Source organism: Fonsecaea pedrosoi (genome assembly GCF_000835455.1).
Source record: "Fonsecaea pedrosoi CBS 271.37 unplaced genomic scaffold supercont1.8, whole genome shotgun sequence".
In the NCBI taxonomy this organism is placed as follows: Eukaryota; Fungi; Ascomycota; class Eurotiomycetes; order Chaetothyriales; family Herpotrichiellaceae; genus Fonsecaea; species Fonsecaea pedrosoi.
In genome coordinates, this window is record NW_013550608.1 from 2,133,695 (window position 1) to 2,154,419 (window position 20,725).

General features: G+C 53.3%; 9 protein-coding genes across 9 annotated transcripts; 8 read left to right on the top strand and 1 right to left on the bottom strand.

Moving 5' to 3' along the window:
* Window positions 1–849: 849 nt before the first annotated feature.
* On the top strand, window positions 850–2,996 carry Z517_12088 (uncharacterized protein; the record flags this gene model as incomplete). The annotated part of the gene is made up of 8 exons (XM_013423668.1): window positions 850–1,131; window positions 1,230–1,352; window positions 1,433–1,582; window positions 1,663–1,878; window positions 1,949–2,157; window positions 2,225–2,348; window positions 2,416–2,812; window positions 2,881–2,996. The coding sequence occupies 8 exons, from the start codon at window positions 850–852 to the stop codon at window positions 2,994–2,996; spliced, it is 1,617 nt and encodes a 538-aa protein (XP_013279122.1).
* A 552-nt stretch (window positions 2,997–3,548) lies between these two features.
* On the top strand, window positions 3,549–6,087 carry Z517_12089 (uncharacterized protein; the record flags this gene model as incomplete). Its single annotated transcript, XM_013423669.1, has 6 exons — window positions 3,549–3,638; window positions 3,728–3,816; window positions 3,867–4,747; window positions 4,802–4,922; window positions 4,983–5,294; window positions 5,352–6,087. The coding sequence occupies 6 exons, from the start codon at window positions 3,549–3,551 to the stop codon at window positions 6,085–6,087; spliced, it is 2,229 nt and encodes a 742-aa protein (XP_013279123.1).
* Window positions 6,088–6,548: 461 nt separating this feature from the next.
* On the top strand, window positions 6,549–7,014 carry Z517_12090 (uncharacterized protein; the record flags this gene model as incomplete). The annotated part of the gene is made up of 2 exons (XM_013423670.1): window positions 6,549–6,692; window positions 6,775–7,014. 2 exons carry the CDS (start codon window positions 6,549–6,551, stop codon window positions 7,012–7,014), a joined length of 384 nt encoding a protein of 127 aa, XP_013279124.1.
* A 557-nt stretch (window positions 7,015–7,571) lies between these two features.
* Window positions 7,572–8,403, top strand: Z517_12091 (rpsU-divergently transcribed protein; the record flags this gene model as incomplete). The annotated part of the gene is made up of 2 exons (XM_013423671.1): window positions 7,572–8,015; window positions 8,071–8,403. 2 exons carry the CDS (start codon window positions 7,572–7,574, stop codon window positions 8,401–8,403), a joined length of 777 nt encoding a protein of 258 aa, XP_013279125.1.
* A 1,138-nt stretch (window positions 8,404–9,541) lies between these two features.
* On the top strand, window positions 9,542–10,561 carry Z517_12092 (uncharacterized protein; the record flags this gene model as incomplete). Its single annotated transcript, XM_013423672.1, has 1 exon — window positions 9,542–10,561. The coding sequence occupies one exon, from the start codon at window positions 9,542–9,544 to the stop codon at window positions 10,559–10,561; it is 1,020 nt and encodes a 339-aa protein (XP_013279126.1).
* A 712-nt stretch (window positions 10,562–11,273) lies between these two features.
* Window positions 11,274–13,983, bottom strand: Z517_12093 (uncharacterized protein; the record flags this gene model as incomplete). Its single annotated transcript, XM_013423673.1, has 3 exons — window positions 11,274–12,071; window positions 12,169–13,684; window positions 13,739–13,983. 3 exons carry the CDS (start codon window positions 13,981–13,983, stop codon window positions 11,274–11,276), a joined length of 2,559 nt encoding a protein of 852 aa, XP_013279127.1.
* Window positions 13,984–14,816: 833 nt separating this feature from the next.
* Z517_12094 (uncharacterized protein) lies at window positions 14,817–15,887 on the top strand (the record flags this gene model as incomplete). The annotated part of the gene is made up of 1 exon (XM_013423674.1): window positions 14,817–15,887. The coding sequence occupies one exon, from the start codon at window positions 14,817–14,819 to the stop codon at window positions 15,885–15,887; it is 1,071 nt and encodes a 356-aa protein (XP_013279128.1).
* Window positions 15,888–16,653: 766 nt separating this feature from the next.
* Window positions 16,654–17,740, top strand: Z517_12095 (uncharacterized protein; the record flags this gene model as incomplete). Its single annotated transcript, XM_013423675.1, has 3 exons — window positions 16,654–16,680; window positions 16,743–17,120; window positions 17,186–17,740. 3 exons carry the CDS (start codon window positions 16,654–16,656, stop codon window positions 17,738–17,740), a joined length of 960 nt encoding a protein of 319 aa, XP_013279129.1.
* Window positions 17,741–18,152: 412 nt separating this feature from the next.
* Window positions 18,153–20,487, top strand: Z517_12096 (uncharacterized protein; the record flags this gene model as incomplete). The annotated part of the gene is made up of 2 exons (XM_013423676.1): window positions 18,153–18,464; window positions 18,550–20,487. The coding sequence occupies 2 exons, from the start codon at window positions 18,153–18,155 to the stop codon at window positions 20,485–20,487; spliced, it is 2,250 nt and encodes a 749-aa protein (XP_013279130.1).
* Window positions 20,488–20,725: the final 238 nt, after the last annotated feature.

Below are 20,725 nucleotides of genomic sequence, written 5' to 3' on the forward strand. Positions count from 1 at the left end.
GACAGACAGACAGCACGACAGACAGACAGCACGACAGACAGACAGAGAGACAGACTGAGCCAGCTATACAGGTGTGTATGTATGTATATATGTATGCTTCAATGACGAGTGGCGAGAATTAAATCTGCCCACCCACGAGGTAGACCCTCAATCAATCCTTGGGGGAGAAATCAGTTAACGAACGAACGACTGAGTCCACTTTCGCTCTGCTATTGTCCGACTGACTGGCTCCCCAGACTCCAGCACAGCATCCAGGAGTTTCCTCCGCTTGACAGCTTGATTTACCAAGTACAGAACACGATTGGCTACTCAACCTACTGTATCTAGCTGGCTGGGAGGGACAAAGGTTGGGGCATTTTTCAAAATCAATCAAGCTCAAATCTCAAATCTCAAAGCTCAAGGTTATCTCTATCTCTATCAGAGAGCGAGAACTCGCCATGGTTCCCGTGGCATACACATGTCTAGGGCGGGCAAGGCGGGTCGTCGTGTATCAACCGTCCTCGTACCCCGGAAAACGTGTAAATCCGCGTTGTGTGTCTACCATCATGCACCTTCACCAGAGGGATCCGGTATCTGGTGGATAAGGGAATTAGGGCATAAGGTTGATAGGGGTCGAAGCAAAAGTGGGTGGGGTCTAACGAATAGATCGTGGCGCGGTATGGTATCGCAACCGGATAAACAACTTCCTCTTTATGTGATTCGTACATTTTTCTTGATGAGCATCAAGTGTTGTAGTAAGTTGCTTGAAAAATGTAGGAATGTCAAAGGGTCAAAGCCTCTCTGTTACCAACGAAAGCACACCTCGTTGTCGTCGGCACGAAAGCAAAGAGCAAAGAGCAAACAGCAAAGATGGTGGCCGCAGCGTGGGAAACCGAGGCGCAAAAGTGCAGAGAGATTCTCGCAAAATCTATCCCGGCCGGATACGCTCTCGCTGACGATCGAATACCCTCGCCGGAGGAGAAGTCGAATGTGACCACGTTCATCGCGGACTGTGGCGCTCTCTCCCCCAAAGAGCTCGCCATCACGGAGAATGGAGCGGGCGAACTGACGGCGGCGATGGCGACGGGCAAGTATACCGCCGAAGAGGTGACCGTCGCCTTTCTCAAACGGGCAGTAATTGGTCATCAGCTGGTAAGGAAGGGCGATGAAAACGCCCGCCCTTGTGCGTCGAACGAGAAAGAGAGAGAAAAGGCTAACCCTGAGGGCCGCTCTCGTCCATCGACAAACAGGTCAACTTCGCAACCGAGTTTCTAGCGACTGAAGCCATCGAGAGAGCCAGGGAACTCGACAAATATTTTCGGGACACAGGCAAGCTCGTGGGTCCGTTGCACGGTGTGCCCATCTCTGTCAAGGTGCGTTGTGGGAGTCATCAAGTTGGCCCTTTTTCTCCTCCTGTCCTAAACTAACGTACTGTACCCTCTCCCATGTAAAGGAACATATTGGGCTCAAAGGTCGTATTTGTCACAGTTCATATACGGCGTGGGTGAAGAATGTCGTCACCGAAGATGCGCTGATCGTCGCTCTCATGAAGAAGGCCGGTGCCGTCATCCTCTTCCGAACAAACCAGCCCCAGACATTAATGGTACAAACCTCCTTCACCCCCTCAGTTCTATCATGATGACAAGGGAGAGGCGTTGCTGAGAGGTGTGAGACTATTGTTAGCATGGAGACACCAACAACAATATCTATGGTAAGACAGTCAATCCTTCCAACCGCCTCATGAGCAGTGGTGGATCATCCGGAGGCGAGGGAGCCGCCATCAAGCTGCGATGCGCTGCCATTGGAACGGGCACCGACATTGCCGGTTCAATCAGGATCCCATCGGCTCTCTGTGGCGTCTATGGCTTTCGTCCCACGTCTTGTCGATTGCCTTACAAGGTCAGTTGCAGTAGTGGTGTTTGCATCCCGCATCCAAGGAATGTGTGCTCACGCTGGGAATCAACCACAGGGCATCATGCTTGCTGGGGGTGGTCAGGAGTCTGTTCGCTGTGTGGTCGGCCCATTGGCCAACAATATCGATGATTTGGAACTGATGATGAGGACGGTCCTGGGTCAAAGTCCGTGGGAGGTCGAGACAAGCCTCGTTCCGCTGCCGTGGAGGCCTGTGAAGGCATTTACACCACAGACCCTCTCTGTCGGGGTCATGGTTGACGATGGGTATGGTGACGAAAGCACCACTAGGTCTTGGGTGGAAATTCAGTCGTGCTCTGCTGACCGAAAATAGGATTGTGAGACCCAGCCCTCCGTTGCGGCGGGCAATGGAAATGGCTCAAGCAAAGCTCAAGGCTGCTGGAGTCAAACTGGTGCCGTGGATCGGGCATAGACACGACGAGTTGCGGCCACTGCTGGTGAGTTTTGCGGAACGCTGTTCAGATGGGATGTTGCACTTGAAGAGTCTGACTGACTTGCATCTAGTACGAGCTGTGTTTTTCCGATAATGCGGCCGTACAAAAAGGTCTTCTGGCAGAAACCCAAGAACCCTGGTTGAAGCTGACCAAACGAGCCATGGGACTGGGACGCGAGATGGATATCCACGAGATTTGGCGGCTACACGAGCTGCGTAACACCATCCGAGAGGAATATCATGCAAAGATGAAGCAGCTGGGTATTGATGTCATTCTCTCGCCTGCCGTCAACCAGGTCGCCGTCTTGACCGAGGACTTCACCTACGGCTTCTACACGGGGTTGTACAACATTCTCGATTTTCCCGCCGCAGTCTTTCCAACCAAATTGGTGTCAGATGCACACTTGGACGTCGAGGATCCTAACGCGCAACCCCGAAATGACTTTGAGGCTCGTGAACTCGCGAAATGTATGTCTCTTGAAGGGGTCGTCGACGGCGAGGATCTGGTTAAGTCGTCAGCTGACGTCGGTTTTTAGATGATGCCGAATTGTTCGCTGGAATGCCAATTGCACTGGAAGTCGCTGGCAAACACCACCGAGACGAGGAAACGCTGGCTGCGATGCGTCTAATTGAACAGGTCGTTTTAGCCTAGTTCACACCGATTGAACTGGATGCCCGAAGGAAAGTAGCGGACAATTGACTCAAGCGGGTCGGAGGAGGGAGGATGGGACTGACAAGGAGGCATACGCGGGGATTTACCTAGCTTGGCGAACACACCCTCGTCTTGTTCTTTGGTGATTGTTCACCTAGGTAGGAAAGTAGGTGTCTAGCGGGCTTCCCCTCACAGGGGCTGTATTACATAGGCGACTGGGCCGCCGAGGAACGCCCCTCCCAGATTTCTCGGTTATCGTCTTGAACAATCAATAACCACACAACCACGAACCCACAGGCACTTCATTGGCCGGGCGCAGTCTTGCATATGTACTCCCTCCCGATAAGAAGAGATAGAACCCTTCAGGCGCATCTACGAATGGCGCGTCGATTTTATAGATATATAGTATTCGCTACTGGTCTGCTTGACTGTTCTACCATCTATGCACTTGATATCTCCTGATGCCGTCCTTTATCTTCTAGCAATGCGTCCACGGTCGTCTATCCGCGAAACTACCGTACAAGCAGAAGTCACCCGCCAAGGGTAATAAGAATGCCGGACCATTCAAGCCAACCTGCATCCGCTCGGTCACGGAAGAAAGCGAGTGCAGCTTGTGTCAATTGTCGCAGACACCGCGTGCGGGTAAGTAGTTCTCTCCCTGCTTCTATGTCGTCTCGTCGGCGTCCTCTGCGACAATCGTTGGACTGCGCTGATCCTTCAACCATGTTCAGTGCATCACGGCCCCGAATCAGAATCAGTGCGACAGGTGTTCAAGACATGGCGTCGAATGTATCTTCAAAGACGACGACGAGCGCAAACGGTGAGCATCCAGCATCCAGCCTTGACAACCCACCTCCTAACGTGGACAAGGCCACACTCCAAGGCCACTTTGAACGACCTTCTCGCCCGAGTCCAATTTCTCGAGGGATTGCTTCGACAACAATCGCACTCGACGAATCAGCTCAATTCGCTGCAGGACTTCACATTGGATTCAGTCGTGACGGCTCCTGCTGATGATGTGCAAAGGCGGCCCGAAGACGAAGACTCGCTCCCACAGCTCGGTCAGCCGAACGAGGCACAGCTACCGGATGCATCCCCCAGGCTTCCAGACATGCCAGCAGTGAACCAGTCCCGTAAGAGGTCACATTCTCGGTTGGACACTTGCTCGACCGAGTCTCGTACAGATTCGTCTCCCAGCGCATCCGTCAGTCCAGGCACTCATGGACAAGCCATCCTTGACCAATTGACCGACACGGTGTCGAATCTTCTCAGCGTCAAGGTTGTACAAGAGATCAACTTGACCCTCGAGCATCACTCACGCTATGACGCGCATCTACCCTTTACAAAATCCTTCGAGCGCAATACTCGCGCCTTTGCACTCCTCCGGTCCATATCACCCGAATTACAGGACCACCTCACAAGCCTGTACTTCAAATATAGCAACCAACGAAATCCTCTCGTGAACGAGGAAGCCTTCATGTCCGACAAGGCCCTGGGTCGCACCAACTTCTACAGCCCTCTGCTTCATCTCTGCATTGTTGCTCGCGGCTTGTACTACGCCGACATGGATGACTATAGGATCCAGACGTTCCTCAGGAAGGACCAGGATAATGTCTTGCACCGAGAAGTGTGCGGACTGATGACTTTCGACCTCTGTGATTCAGGCTCCTTGACATTCTGTCAGGCGCTGGGCGTTGCGTCTGACCTTGAATGTGGCGCGGGGCGATCAAGGAGTGCTTGGATGACTATCGGTACGTTCAATCATGTTGCGCATGACCTACCTATGGAACTGACGAATGGTTTAGGCGCGGCCATCAGGATGGCCTTCGATCTGAACATCCACGTGGATCGGAATCAAACGGACAATTCTATACTGGCACAACAGGCACGTAAGGAGCTCTTCTGGGGCTTGGTCTCGCGTGATCGGTCAGTCACCTGCACCCAGCCCCCCATTTCCCACCTCCTGCACCACTCACACAGCGGTAGATACTACACTTTATCTTTGGGACGCCACAGAATGATCAGAAACTCTGACTTTGCCGATGTGCTCCAGTGTCCACCGCACTGGGACACGTATCAGGTGGGAGTCTTCACCGCCATAGCAGACCTGATGTGCTTGACGGCAGACATCGTCGAAGTGCTGGTGTGTGCCCAAGACAAGCAGGACTTTTCAGACCTCCACTTGAACCTGGCCGTATGCAGCAAGGCGCTGAAAAAGTGGCATGCCCGGCTGCCGGAACGACTCCAGTGGAATGCGGTCAACGTCCGGGAGGCTGACCCCAGATTCTTCCTTCTCCAGTGAGTCGCCACGGCAAAGCAATGGTCCAAAGCCTTAGAGAACTGACCACCTCGTAGTTTACAGTTACATGCCACCTACATTGTACTCCACCGGCCGTTTTCGATGATGCAGGTCTTTGGACCCAGCGTCGGCGGCACGAACGAGGGCAGCGACTCCTACTTCTGGTCCCCAGTCCGCAGCCGAGCGCATATGCTGTGCATCGAACACTCGATAGAAATATCCAACATCCTCAAGCTCTACGAGCAACAGCGCGCACCTCGTGTCATGTGTTTGAGTGTAGTGCACCATCTTGGAATTGCGGCTACGGCTCTGATTTCTGAACTGGTCTTGGAGCATCCCGCCCAGACTCCCCTACTCCCCCATCTCCTCTATATTCGCGGAGTCTTACGAGGTATGGTGCCGACGTATAAAGGGGTGAAAAAGACACTGCACATTATTGAGAAGGCCTGTACAGCTTCTGGCTGGACTTCGGACGGTCCTTGCACCTACAGTGGTCTCGAAGCAGGCGGGGTCCGCCCAGCGACCTCGATGCCGACCTCGAAACTCAAAACATCTCAAGGGCTCTCCCTTTCATCACAAGATATGCTCCCCAAGGGTTCGCCGGCTCAGCCTCCACCAGCGGCTGCGTTTCTTTCCAAGCGAGCAGATCTGCCACTGTCCTATGAGCAAGCCCTCCCGCCGGATGTCGCTGGCGATAGCAATCCATTTGACTGCCACGAGTTTTCCATTGGGAATTTGGAAGACATGTTTGGGTGGCCGGTGTGGGGCGACGAAGACGGACAGGCAGTTTAGTGGAAGAGAAGAGACGGGCTGTAGAAGAGACCTGAGGAAGATAACGACTGGCTGACAAGATAGGCTGCTAACGACGAGACAGATGTTCCAGTCCGACCATTGGAAGTTGTGGACAGACTGACCGATCAGGATTTCCATTTTCCGATCAAGGACCCATTCCCGGATCATGAAATCCGATGCCATGCTTTGGCTCCAACGCATGTGCGGGGAACTGGGGAACCTCGAAGAGGTTTTCCGAAATACTTTGATGGCACTTTGAGGGGGCACTCACTTAATGGGCGGATAACTGAACAACTAGGTAGCAATGAATTATAAATCCAAATCTAGTCGGTGATGCATCGAGAGAGAGAGTCTTCCTCCCACTTTCGGAAGCTAGCTAGCTAGACCTTTGCCACACTCAGAGACTCCCTAACACTTCTTCGACGACACACATTTCATACCCGCCCGATTTTTTTGCCAGGATGGTCGTCAGATATTATATCTGCCTCAAGAAGAGGGAAGACGTCACGCTCGAATATTTCTATCACTACTACGAGCATGTCCACGGCAAGATGTTTTTGGACGAGGTGCCCGAGGCCAAGGAAAACCTCATCAAATACGAACAGGTATGTGTTTTCCCTTCCCAACCCAGCCCCAAGGAACAGAAGCCATGTGAGGAGGCGCTAAATTCTGGCTCAAAACAAACAGCATCACCTAAAAGAGTCCCGAAAAGCGCGCGAGATGGCGGTCGCAGCCGGACGGAAAATCACCTGCGACTACGACGCAATGAGCGTTATGACGGTCGCGACGATGGACAATTTGTTGAAGATTATGACGTCCAAGCCTATGCTGGAGAAGGTGTTGCCGGACAACGACGTCTACGTGGGGAGCATGGAGACGTTCATCGTGGATGAGTCGGATAAGAAGACGTTGTTTTCGAGCCAGTGATGGAGACGGACGTAGTCTCTATATCACTTGCCGCATTGGGTATTGGGAAAGGTGGCTCCGTAAGGGGGTCATTAATTTTTTCTAAGAAAAAAAAGGAAGACAAGATGTATCTCATGTTCTGGACTATACATAGCTCTCCTCTTCCCCAACCCGAACATGTTTCATTTTCCGCGGGCACATATCAAGTGTTGAGTGCCAGAGTGCTGAGCTCCGAGCAGTTGTTACTCATCTTTTATGTAACCCGCCAAGCACCGTAAGGCTGAAAGAAACTCCAACAGTTGCGAGGGTTGAGAATTCCATGCACATGCGCCCATCAAGGAAAACCACTTTTGTCTGGATCGCTTCTTGGAGGCTAGTCTCTCATCCGCTCACCGGATGGTTGCAGATGTTGTGCAGCTCGCGAACGCTTGCTTTTTCTTGAACTCACAGCATTGACTGTTGTAGATCGATTGTCTCTCGAGTCTCCACACCTCGACTACTGGCTACTTCCTCATCTCTCCCGAGTCTTCCTTCACCAACCCACCTCATCATACCGTGCCCTCCTCTGGCAAGCGATCATGTCCATCCTTCACGGCAGGACCGTGGCACTCTCACGATCACTGCGACTGAAAGTGCTTACAACGCAGTCAAGCCACGCTTTTCGACAGCGACCGGCTTTCACGAGGACCTACTTTTCCGTCCACCATCCGGACCCCCCTCCTTTCCCTGAAATCCAAGATCGAATTCTTTCCGCTGCTATTATTCGACTTCCAGAACACGGTTTCACAGAAAGAGCGCTGGCGTTAGGAGCTAAAGATGCCGGGTACCTCGATGTTACAGTCCAGCTCTTCCCTCGCGGTGTCTTTGATCTCATAAACTACCATCTAGTCACACAAAGGCTTGCATTGAAGGATACCGTACAGTTTCCCGAGGGATCTACGCTAGGATTGGGCCCAAAAATCAGGACGCTGACCATGGCACGGTTGAGAGCCAATGCAGACATCATCCATCAGTGGCAAGGGGTATGTCCATAACATTGCTTCTCACCCGTCACTCATCTAATATTTGTTGCTGCAGGCTCTTGGTTACATGTCCCTCCTCGAAAATATTCCTGCCTCTATGAAAGAACTTCAAGCTTTGTCGGATGAGATTTGGTATCTCGCAGGAGACACCGCAGTTGACTTCTCCTGGTACACGAAACGAGCCTCCCTCGCAGCCGTCTACGCAAGTTCAGAACTGTTCATGACCACGGATACATCAAGGGACTTTTCGGCAACGGAAGAATTCCTCGACCGCAGGTTGGGAGATGTTCGCCTCCTCGGGGGGACCGTGGGGGGAATGTCCCAGTACCTTGGATTCTGGGCGAGCAACGGCGTGAACTTGGCCAGGTCTTGGGGTATGAGAGTGTGAAAAGACGGAGGAGAGAGATCCAGATATGGCGCTTTCTGAGCGATTCCATGGAGCCTGTCGCCCTACCACGCGGATGTCTTCACCGAAGTACCAAGTCCGCGGGTACTACACAGGCCGCCAAGGATTGACGAAAGAAGATCCTCCCCGACACGTACCTTCTATCGACCCTCAATGATTTACAGTACCGGCGAGAAAAGGGACTTTGCCGATATTCGGTTTCGTGGACTAGCAGATGCGAGCAGAATCGTGGTCATGGACTGTGCATAGACGGAAGCTGCTTGAAGATTCCGCTAGACGCACCCTTCAGCAATGCCGGCAATCCGCAGAATCCTCGTTAGGGTTCGGTCACAAAAGATGATCGAGCTCGAGTAACGCCTCGTGAAACGCTGAGACTTTGGCGGTAGGGAGGGAACATTCGGCATCTATCACCCATAGTCCTTGCCTCGAGGGCTACGGGCCAAGGGCATGCAGCCTGCCATACAGCACGATACAGAACCACCAGGGGCATAAAGGGAAGGCGGTGGAAGAAGACCGACCACGACGTCTGCATTTCCTGGAAGACCGCGTGCGTGGCCATTTGGTTAGTGGGAGGCCATTCAGCAGTGACTGCTGTTCCAAAGAGCGCTTTCGACGACGCTCGAAGCCAGTTGACCCATGATGATGAGCGCATTATACGCCTGCGAAGGTATTGCGTAGCTGTTGCTTTCTGAGGCGGCGGTAACAAAAGTGGATATTTTGTTTCAAAAGTATATTTTGTACTCTAGACCCAATGGCGGTCCACTAATAGATCTCGGATAATACATTTCTGATTTAATACCCCCTTATATGAAGCCTCAGGAGAGTGGTTGAGATGTTCGCAGTTTGGGGAGGTCAGTCGGACAATCATCTCGCATTGAGATTCTATTATACCTAGCCAGAGCTTGTTCTTTTCGATCTGACCACTTCCTCTACTCTCTATCAGACATTTCAATCTCTTTCCCTTCCTCTACATCTGAATGGAAGTATTCCACTAACATCCAAGGTTGAACAGACTAACCCGACCTGTTGCTTGCCCCCCACCTCCTGAACCTCAGAGAGCTGCAGAGATATTACAATTAAATTTCCTCTGGTTTCTCTGCTCTGTGAGGTGTGATCAAACATGCAGGCGTCACCATCCAAAGCCCGCGCGCAGGCACTCGCGTCGCACTCCTGGTCAATTGTGAGCGGCTGGCTCGCGAGGCTGTATCATCCGTCGCCCGTGCCGGCATTTGAACGCAACGCCGCGACGCTCCAGGCCTTGCAGAGTCTGATGGCGGAGAACATTGCCGCGGATCGAGTGCAGGAATTACTATTTGAGGCAAAGGTGGAGGAACTGGAGGCTGCGGAGGAGGAGGAGGCGGAGGAACGACGAACGATGGGCATCGAGAGTAATCACGACGCGATCGCAATCATGTCCTTGCTCGAGACATCGCTGGCGCCGGCCGCGACGACGGCGCTGGAGTCTCTCGCCAGCTCGGTCGTGGTTTTAGGGCGCGCCTCTCCGTCGACGTCGGCGTCGACAAGAGCCAGTGTCCTTGGAGATCTGCCCTCTCGGATCGTCAACATCCCTCGCCAGACCTTCGCCCAGGAATCCCAACTCTCAGCGATTGAAACCCTCACGGCTGATCTACAGACCCAAGTCACTCGGACAAAACGAGACCTCGCCGCCTTCTTCGCCGAAAGGACACCTCCCACTTCAGCCCGCGCACAGGACGACGACCCGACCTCACCAACCACGCCGTCTTCGTCACCGACCCAACAGCACCTCCGCACGACGAGGACGACGGATCTCTCACACCTCCACAACCTGACGCTCCAACACCAGCGCGAGACGAAGCAACTCACCCTCAAATCCACCGAGTACCGATCCCGCATCGACGCGCTCGAGAACCACCTCGCCGCATTCACCCGTGCCGGCTCCAACTCCGGTCCTTCTTCATCGACCGACCCCACCGTCCTCGCAGCGAAACAGCGCTCGCTGGCCGCCAAGAAGAAGCGGCTCGACGCCCTGCACGACCGCATTCGACAGTTCCACGGCCTGCCGCCCGACATTGAGGTGTCGCGCGCCGAGGTGCGCCGCGCGGAGGGGGACCTGGACCGGCTGAGGAGACGGAGGGACGACTTGTTCGAGGCGTTGTAACTAGCTAGCTAGCTGTACCCCTTCCACTTGCCTTCTTCTATCTAGCACTGGCGTCTGGCGTTCGTGTCGTTTTCTTTTCTTTTGACAGGCTCTCCTCCGGAATTCAAAACCTCATGACCGGCCTAGAGTCACGGACATCGCGCGGTCCGAAGTAAAGGCGGGAAAGAAGGGCTTCTGGAATTGGCGCAAGCAAGCAGTCAGCGTGATGTGCAGGCCTACGGTAGGATTGTCTAGCAAGATTATATAATAAACACTGATTTAAAGTGGCTCGACGATAGGCGGTAGGCGATACAAAAATGCGCGTTATAGCGACAGAGAGGTCCCAACTCAAAGATGGATAAACAGACAGACAGACATCAAGACACGTCCGCCACCATACCTGTCCGCCGTCTCTGCCCTCCCTGTCTATCTGTCTGTCTGTCCAGTCCCTCCCTTGTCTCCCTAGTTTTACATCCAGAAAAAGGCCAGGACAAATACCGAGCTGAGCTGTTCGCACACAACCAAAAAAAAGAGCCTTGATGCATCAAGGCCAGCGATCAGTTATCCGCCAGCGCCGACGCTGGGGTCCTGGAATAAGGGACATTAATAATACCCAAAAAACGATAAACACCTGGCGTCTGCGTCTGCGTCTCCCGGTAGGATCTCATCTCTCTTCCATCGTTTTTCGAACAACTCCTTAAAAATGCAATCTCCTCCTGACAAGCTCGTAGTGTCAAACAGCTATTCGGGCGCGTTTCATCGTGTCTTTCTCCGCCTTTTCGGCTTCCGCTCTTGCCCGTTTCCTCTCCTCTCTCAACCGTTCCTTCTCTTTCTTGGCTATGAGGTATTTCTCTGTATGCCGCAATGGCTCCCCATCACTTCCTCTGACGGTCATGTCATGCAGGACAGGCGGTCTCGTGAAGAACAGGACACGCCCTTGGTCGTCTTGTGGGAATTGGTCGCGTATGTGTTTTGGGATCAATTCGTTGGCCGTGTCCGACAGCACAAAGACTTCGGCGACACGTTGATCGGGGTAGGTAGTTGCAGCCGTCGAGGCAAAGGGTGCATATGGTTGAGCTGGAGTGGCGGCGGCGCCGACCGGTTGCATTGGAGGTGGGCGATTGTACATCCCCTGGGCAGGAGTGCTAGATGTGTAGTTGGTAGGGTGGGCGGGAGTCAACGTCGGCTGCGGGTGAATTTGGGGGAGTGGGTTGTAAGGATGATGCGACTGCGGAGGGACTGGAGTTTGGGGTGCAATGGCTGCATGAGGATGGGCTTGTGACTGTTGATAGGAAGTCTGTCGGCCGTACTGAGGAGCAGGTGAGATGGACTGGTGTTGGAATGAGTTGGGAGTCAACGAAGGGGATGGACGTGTCAGCTGAGGTTGCAGAGTTGGCGGAACGTGGCTCCCTGCGCCATTAGTTATGGGACGTGGTACCATGTTGGCAATAGTGCTTAATGAAGCTTGTCTCACGGCCGGCGGTGGAGGCGTAGGGGGAGGCGGAGGTGTTGGTTCTGGAGGCGGAGATTGCTGTGAGATGGAAAGTCAGTAAAGATGCTGCGACGAAATCGGAACAAATTGATTGCAGCCGGAATCCATCAAAACCACCAGGGTTGCAAAGACTCACATTCTCGTCGCGGGCATGTTTATGGATTCCGCCCACGATGGGTGGTGCATTGGGATGGCCCCATTGAGGAGAGGGTATCTCGTCCGTCTCTTTCATGTTGTCCTTTAACAGGTGCTTGAGTGGGCTGGGTACCTTCTTGATCTTTCGAGGCACCTCAAACAAGTCCATCTCGTAGTCCTTGTCTCGCACTTCATCAGGTAAACAACTGGCCCATGTCTTGATTTTGTTGAATCTGTGCTTCTCTTCATTGTACCGCGCTTCGCAGACATAGACCTCCTTCGTAGGATCGACGTTTCGAGGTCTTCCACGAGTGTACCTGGTGAAGAACATGACAAAACAACGATCAATCACTTCCTCGATCCGATGGTCTCGATATTGGCCTGTCTTGACAACCTCGTTCGGCCAAAAGTGTTTCTCGTACTGATGTACTGTTTGTTCTGGACGGTAGTACCAACACGCATTTATCCACTTCTGACCATCAGGATCTTCCCAAGTTCGGTAAATCTGAGCAACAATCGGCTTGGTCACGTCATTCTGATTTTGGATATGGACCCAATCACCGACCTTCCAAAGTTCGTTTTTGTAAAAGATGCCAGCCGGCAAGGGTCTTCTGCCGTCTTCCATAAGGTATTCATCGTCAGGTTTGGCCTTTTCGATTTCTGCCAATTTCTGTGCTTCTGCGTGGAGATCTACCGCATCCTGGTAGATTTCACTTCCATCCTCGTTGAATTGCTTTGCATTGTTAAACAGCAAATCAAGATCCTTCATGAAATGCTCAAGTGACTGGTACTTCTTTCTTTTGGCCTTCTTCTTGATGGTGTCGAGCGCGATGGGGTCCTTGATCTCAATAAAATAGGCCGGGTACTCCATCTTATCGGGTAGTCGCTCAAAATGACGGACTTTCAAGTTTCCCTCGTTGTCTTTCGGCTTGCGGAGCCCTTTGAGAATGGCTTTGATCCGAGCTTCCATAGGCGTGTCCACCTTGGGAGGTCGTCCTCGTCGTTTTCGAAGATCTGCATCGTCGCGTCTGTCATCATCTTCATCGCGACCCTTCCGTCCTGAGATGCTCGGCCGGCCGCCTTTCCGTCTTCTCTTCCTGCGATCATCTTCGGAATCGTCCTCGTCCTCGTCATCCTCTTCGTCCTCATTGTCTTCATCGTCATCAGACACTGGGGTCGGCTCGGGGGTTGCATCTGGTATCTCTCCGAGGTCTGGGAAGACTGTTTCCTCTTCTTGGATCAGGCCTTCATCAACCAGCTTCTTGAGTTCCTCCTTGAAGACCGTCTGCAGCAGAAGCACGTCGCGAACAGGAGCCGAATTCGGTCTATTGTATACCTGGGCATTGTGGACAATCAGGGCGAAATCGCGTACAAACTCCGGAATGCCTGTGTATTGCTTTCTCTGTATCTTCTGCTTAAGAGTACTGATAGCCACAGGGTCCTTGATGATTTCGTGGTAATCGGGTAGGACCCGTCTATTGGGCTTGCGTCGGAAAAGCTGGGAGGGGTAGTAGTCCCTAAAGATGAAGTTAGCTTACGATGGGGACTCCAACACACGAGGTTGCACAGACTCATCCTTGATTTTGATCTTGTAGTTTGACAAGATATCGGTAATGTTTTTCAGAGCCCTGTACTGATCAAGAGAGACGGGAGGCTCCTCTTGTCCATCTCCAGCTGCTTCCTCAGCTTCTTCAGCACCGTCGCCCTCATTGTCGGATTTGTCGTCGGCCGCATCCTCTTCCTTGACAGCAGGCTCGACTTCGATGGACTGGACTGGCTTCGTCGTGGGCGCATCTGGGGTTTCGGACTCGGCCATGGTCTATTTGTCGCGCAACGATCGCAACTGACTCGCAATGTGGAAACTGAGCTGGAAAGGCACTACGGGTGAAGACATATGTAGGAGACCTATGCGTGAGCACTTATCTCTGGGAATTGGGCGAGACGATCAAGTTGTCGCGACTCTAGAGGTAATGCGACAGGCGACGTTGCGCCCTAACAAACTGCGGGCAAAATCTGGGGGGCGCGGCGATAAAGGCTTGGCGGCAGTTGCGCTGAGGACTTTCCGCAGCTTCATCTTCCATATCACCCCTTTGCTATGCTGGTGAGTTCTACAATTATCATCGTTGAAAGAAAAAGAGTGCATTGGAATCCAGGATCCTGCTCCAAGTCCCTAGTTCAGGACGCGTCTTCTGATAATTACTCGAATGAACCGCGTCGAAAGATCGGCCCGGACAACTCTTGGGGGTTAAACCACTCTGGGCTGATTAGGAACTTGTTCGCATGATATCCTCACCACCTTGACCGTCACCGCTGGCACGCGAGGGAGGCCTAGAGAGTGTCAGAGGCTACGTGTCGAGTCGTGGGAAGAAGATCAAGCCGTGTACTCCACGCACAACGAACGGTCCAGTCACTGAGATACCGCACAGAGATCCAGCTAGATCTCCTCCACTTTCATCCTTTCCATTCAAGACCATATCCTTCCCTGGTGGCGACCAGGGGCTGCGAGTTTGTTTGCTGTCACTTGTCACTAGCCACTGATGTGCCTCGTGACAGATCTGCTCCTCTTACGTTCTTTGGTATCTCATCTGCCCAACAGTATATATAACAAATCACCCTCGGTCAAAATCGTATTTGAACCCGGAGGAAGCAATGAGGGTCCGCATTAGAGGCCCTTCTGGCAAGTCCAGCACAGTCAGTCTCAACGATTCCGCCACGGTAGAGACGCTTCGCACAACCATTCAGATCGAAACATCGCTATCTTCCTTCGAGGTCAAATATGGCTACCCTCCGAAAACCCTACCACTCGATCAACTGGCCTCTACAACGCTCCTTTCAGAGCTCGATATCAAATTGAATGGCGAACAGCTGATCGTTAATGAGATTAAACCACTAAGCCAGAAGGGTGAGACTCATCCTCCGGCGTCAGATCCACCCAAAGGCGCCTCCAGCGTAACTGATTCCTCAAGACACCCGGGCTTTGCATCAAAAGCCTTCCCCAGCACATCAAACCCAACCCCCAAATCTCAAGAAGCCTCGGTAACGCCATTGTCATTATCACGAAAGCAGAACCCCGAAATGGCAGACCCACCTGAGATCTGGTGTCCGGATCTACAGGGCACCTTGGTCTTACGCATTATGCCAGATGACAATTCGTGTCTTTTTAGAGCCGTTGCCAGTGCTGTCCTGTCAGATATGGACGCAGTCACGGAACTACGGTCGATCATTGCCCAGAATATTCAAGCCAATCCTGATAAGTACACCAAGGCTATTCTAGACAATAAAGAACCCGATGCATATTGCCGGTGGATCCAGACTGAGGACGCCTGGGGGGGCCAAATTGAACTTGATATTCTCAGCCGACAATTCGATATTGAAATCTGCAGTATCGATGTACAAAGCTTGCGAGTGGACAGGTACAATGAAGATGCACCGAACCGTTGCTTTATTGTTTATTCTGGCATTCATTACGATACAATCGCGCTAAGTGTCCATGGTGAACCACCAGAGGCAGATGTCAAGCAGTTCGTCCAGCCACTTTCAGACGAGGTCCTTCCACATGCCATTGCTTTGTGCCAGAAACTACAGGCCAAACACTACTACACCGACACTGCTGGGTTCCAACTCCGATGTAACGATTGTGGAGTGACGTGTACTGGAGAAGCTGGGGCAATGAAACATGCAGAACAGACAGGACATATGAACTTTGGAGAAGCCTCTTAGAGATAGTGGTCTGGGATTCGGCGAGATACTTGGAAGATGCCGTCGGCCACGGATGAAATTGGTTTTTCAGCCTCAATCCTTTGATGAGAGCGCTGTGGTCTTGAGAGACTGATCAACCTAAGGGGAGACATTCAGCTGACTGCATGCTAGTTAGATAGAGGTATATCAGGCCTTACAAGTACCACTTTGCTCGAGACCGGACGGGGCATCGGACTGAAGCACACGTCTCTGGATTACCACACGCGTCTACCTTTTGTATTACAGAGGATGGCATGAATTCTCGTGACAGGTGACATGTGGACTGGCTCCGCCCTCCATAGCCCCAAATGAGGCCCTGACTAAATTGAACCGCGAACATGGTCAGTGAACAACGCCACATATGAATCCACAAATCGTTGTGAGCGAAGCATTTCTTGGGTTCTGACTCGCCCTTGCCGACACCTTGTGCTGCTTTGGCTGCTTTTGCTGCTTTTGACTTTGACGCTCCCTTGGCCGGTCCACACCCGTTGGTTGCCGTCATATCAAATCGTTGGCTTTGGTTTCTCGGCTCAACCCCTCCGTCCCACGAGTACATTGCGGGTTTATGTAACCGAGGTCGAGTCAATCCCATGGGGACGAAGTATTTATTTCGTTCTCTAGATTTCTACTCTGGAGCCTGACGTTGCAGCCCAGCTTAGAGTTATCGTCTTGAAATCAATCGTCACAGACTCGGTCCATTCTATACTACAACACTCACACCTCCACCCCTAAGTCAGTCACAGACACCATGGCGTACGCACAATCATGGCTCGATGTAAGTTTTCCAAGCCAAATTGTGCTCAATTTCCTCTCCTCTCTGCTAACGGACATCTGCAGCTGGAGAAGAGCCTGGGTGGCCGCACGGTCATGAGCGGAACGCCAGAAGAGATTCGTGCCCAGTATGATCAACTTGTGGCGTTGTTGCTTCCTCAATTGCCTCCCCCATCAGACGCCGTCGAGAGCAAAGACGGTGAAGTCGAGGGCATCAAGTACCGCTTGTATACACCAAAGGAAGCTGCCAAATCAGGCCCGCTACCTGTCGCCATCTGGACGCACGGTGGAGGCTGGATGACTGGCGACCTCAACTCGGACGATTTGCTCTGCAGGGTTGTTGCTGAAGCTGTTCCCTCGATTGTCATCAACATCGACTACCGCCTTGCCCCCGAGCACAAGGTCCCCACACAGCTCCAGGACTGTTTGACCGTGTACAAATGGGTGAGCACCATGACTAAGAGTGCCAGCATTACCCGTGTAGTCATGTTGACTAATACATATTCTAGGCACGACAAAACGCCGCCTCGTATGGTGGTGACCCAAACAAATTCTACACCGTTGGTGGCTCTGCAGGTGGTGCACTGGCGCTCCAAATCGCCAACCGTCTGGTCAAAGACCCCTCGAAGCGCGATGGCATCAAGGGTGTCGCCGCCGTTGTGCCCTGTACGCTGCACTGGGACAACGTCCCAGAGGAGTATAAGGGTATCTATAAAGCGTACGAGGAGAACAAGGAGGGCGTCCCTATCATCGACAAGAACTCGATGCAGATTTTCTACGAACACGCAGGCGCCGATCCCAAGGACAGCGACATCTTCACCGCTCTGGCCACAGATAACCACGCCAACTTCCCTCCCACATATTTCGTCAGCTGTGAAAAGGATCCCTTGAGAGATGATGCGTACGTGATGGAAGCCGCACTGAAGAAGGCAGGTGTTCCTACCAAGCACGACCACTACAAGGGATTGCCTCACTATTTCTGGATCTTCCCCTCTGTGCCCGAGGGGCAGCAGTTTGTGGCCAACTTGATTGGGGGTATCAAGTGGCTTGTGTCGCAGATGTAATTAGATTGAGACTGGGTTGCTTCGGTAGGATCAGATTGCCCGTCCAGGGGCGGCGAGTCAACGAGAGTAACATCCTCAAGCACTCTGTAATCCCTTTTGCCACATATGGGATAGAAGCAAGCGAACAGAGATATGATTAAGGTCCCATTCATCTGGCAACCTCAAGGAGGAAATAGACCTCCCTCTGAGCTAGAGAATTCCACGGCAAAGCAAGTTTGTAGTCGTCCCTCACTGACTTATACAGAAAGCCCCGCGCAATTCTCGCTGCTCTTGAGAGTGACCCCACCCTCCACCATTTCCAATTTAAACCGGCGTCGGGTTTGTTTCCCCCCACAGCCTCGTTGAGCCAGCGTCAGGCGATGCAGCATTTGATCAAAATGCACGGGGGCACATTTCCCTCGCTTCTGGATTTATGGCTGCTTCCTTTCTCACCAGCGCCGATGGCTTCACCTCCGCCAGTGGCCTCGACAGTCCCGTCACACCGGGCGGTGCCGGTGCTGATGGTCTCCCTTCGTCCAAGCGGTCCACAGCCCTGACCGCCAAACTCACCAGCGTCCTCTCCGCGTCCTACGCCGACTACGAGACCCGCGATGCGTTGCGCCTCCTCGACGAGCGAGGCGTCCGCAATGACGAGGATACGAGGAGGAATCTCAAGGCCAACGCACAAAAGGAGGTGATCGATTGCAATGCACAGATCGTGGATGATTTCGGTGTGGTTGCGGAGGTAAATACATGTATTCTCTGGCTTTCGTCCGACAGTCATACCAGCGTTGGACTGCCCTCAAGCACTTCGTCTAACAAATGGATAGCAACTCAAGCGCGTCGGGGCCTTGCTGGCGACCCTCAACACCACGTGCGAATCAATGCGCACGCACATCCTCGCGGCGAAACAAGAGTCCGCGCCAACGCTGGAGGAATTCTCCACGCTCATGACGCGCAAACGGGAGACTGAGATGAAAGAGTCCCTCTTGACCGCGTTCACCGGCCACTTCCTCATCTCCAATCAAGATCTGAACATTCTGACCAGCTCCGCGGAACCGCTCGACGAACGCTTCTTCTCGATCCTGGCGAGGTGCAAACAGATCCACAGGGACTGCGAGTTTCTATTGGGCTACAACTCCTCTCCTTCCGGCGAGGAGGAAGGCACGTCCCGACTGGGCCTGGAGCTGCTTGAACAGACTACCCGCAACCTGGATGCGGCCTTCAAGAAGCTCTACAACTGGATCCAACGGGAATTCAAGACGCTCGACCTCGAAGACCCCAATATCAGCGGCTCGATTCGTCGCGCGTTGAGGGTCCTCAGTGAGAGGCCGAGCTTGTTCCAGAACTGCCTCGACTTCTTTGCGGAAGCGCGACGAGCCACGTTGGCAGAGGCGTTTCATGAAGCCCTGACAGGCTCGGGCCACCACGGAGGTGCCGCGACGAAAGCGATTGAATTCTCCACCCACGAACCGTTACGGTACATCGGCGATATGCTTGCGTGGGTGCACTCCGCCGCTGTGTCGGAGAAGGAAGCTCTCGAGGGGCTCTTTGTGTCCGATGCTGAAGAGATTTCGCGGGGTCTCAGCGCTGGCAAGGCCACTGATCCGTGGGCTCGAATCAGCAGTGGCCGACAGAGAAGGGCGTCATCTGCGTCGAGCTCAGATGCGGAGAAAGAAGATGGTGACGAGCAGCCGGTCTTCGATGGCCGCAAGGCCCTGTCCGAACTCATCTCCCGCAATCTCTCCCTCGTCTGTCAGACCTTGCAATCACGGATCGACGTTGCCGTGCGCACTTCGGGCGATCCTGTGCTCATGTTCAAGACCTTCAACCTCTTAGATTTCTATCGCGGCATCTTCTCCAAACTGCTGGGGCAGGACTCAACCCTAGCCAGGCTCATCCAGACTCTGCAATCATCGACGCTGGCACAGTTTGAACAAGCAATGGAAGAAGAGACCACCACCGCCATTGCGAGCATTGATTCGGAGCCGTCGCGCGATCTCACGCCGCCGGTGTTCCTGGCCACGGCCTTGAGACAGTTCAACGACGTATGTCAGGCGAGAGGCCCCCAGATGACGGAGCCGGAACTCGAGCGACTCTTTACGTCGATGCTGAGCGGGATCCTGGCCGCGTGCGCCGAGTCCGCGACTAATCTCGCGGACGTGCGGAGAGCCAGCATCTACAAGATCAACTATCTGACCGCGCTGAAGGCGACACTCGCAAACATCTCGGCCCACGTCCCCCCTGCCCGGATCCCACTGGAGAAAGCCGCCAGGGAGATCCAGACGGTGCGGGACCAGCTGGTCGAATTCGTCACTTCGACGTTCCTCGAATTCTCCGGCGTCGCGGAGCTCATGCAAGAGATCGACTCGCGCAGGGGACAAGGCCCAAAGGCCCGACGGGCCTGGCTCCTCCAAAACCTCGACGAGGCCGCCCAGCGGCTCGACGCGTTCCTCTCCTCGGCCCTTATGGACGCGCAGGAAGCCATGAAACCCCTGTTCGACCGCCCACTAGCCCAGGATGTGGTGGCCGAAGCGGTGGAGAAGTTCTGCTCCGAGTACGATGATTTGGAGGGTATGCTGGAGACGGTCGATGCTGAGACTTCCGTGTCAGCGTCAGCATCGGCGGGAGAGGGAGACGGCGACGATGGCGATGACGATGATCAAAGGTCAGAGGATCAAGGGGACAAGAGCGCCACTGGCCCGGTCGGGTCAGTGAGAGAATCGTATCCCAGGACTGGGGCAGAAGTGCGCGCTCTTCTGAGCTAGTGTGCAAACACCTTTGTCTATGCCTGACTATTGGGCGGGTCAAAATGAAGAGTGGCCTTTTTCCACTCGCGGTCTTCCCGTATGCATTCAAAAGTATGGGTTGAATGACATGATGATCGAGGTCATTGGAACCTGAATGTAGGTCATCCAATCCATCTACATGAGCTGCTCCGACAAAAGACCTCCTTTGGGTTTACTCTGCTCAGCCATGGAGGGAATCTCAATGGTTAGAATGTAT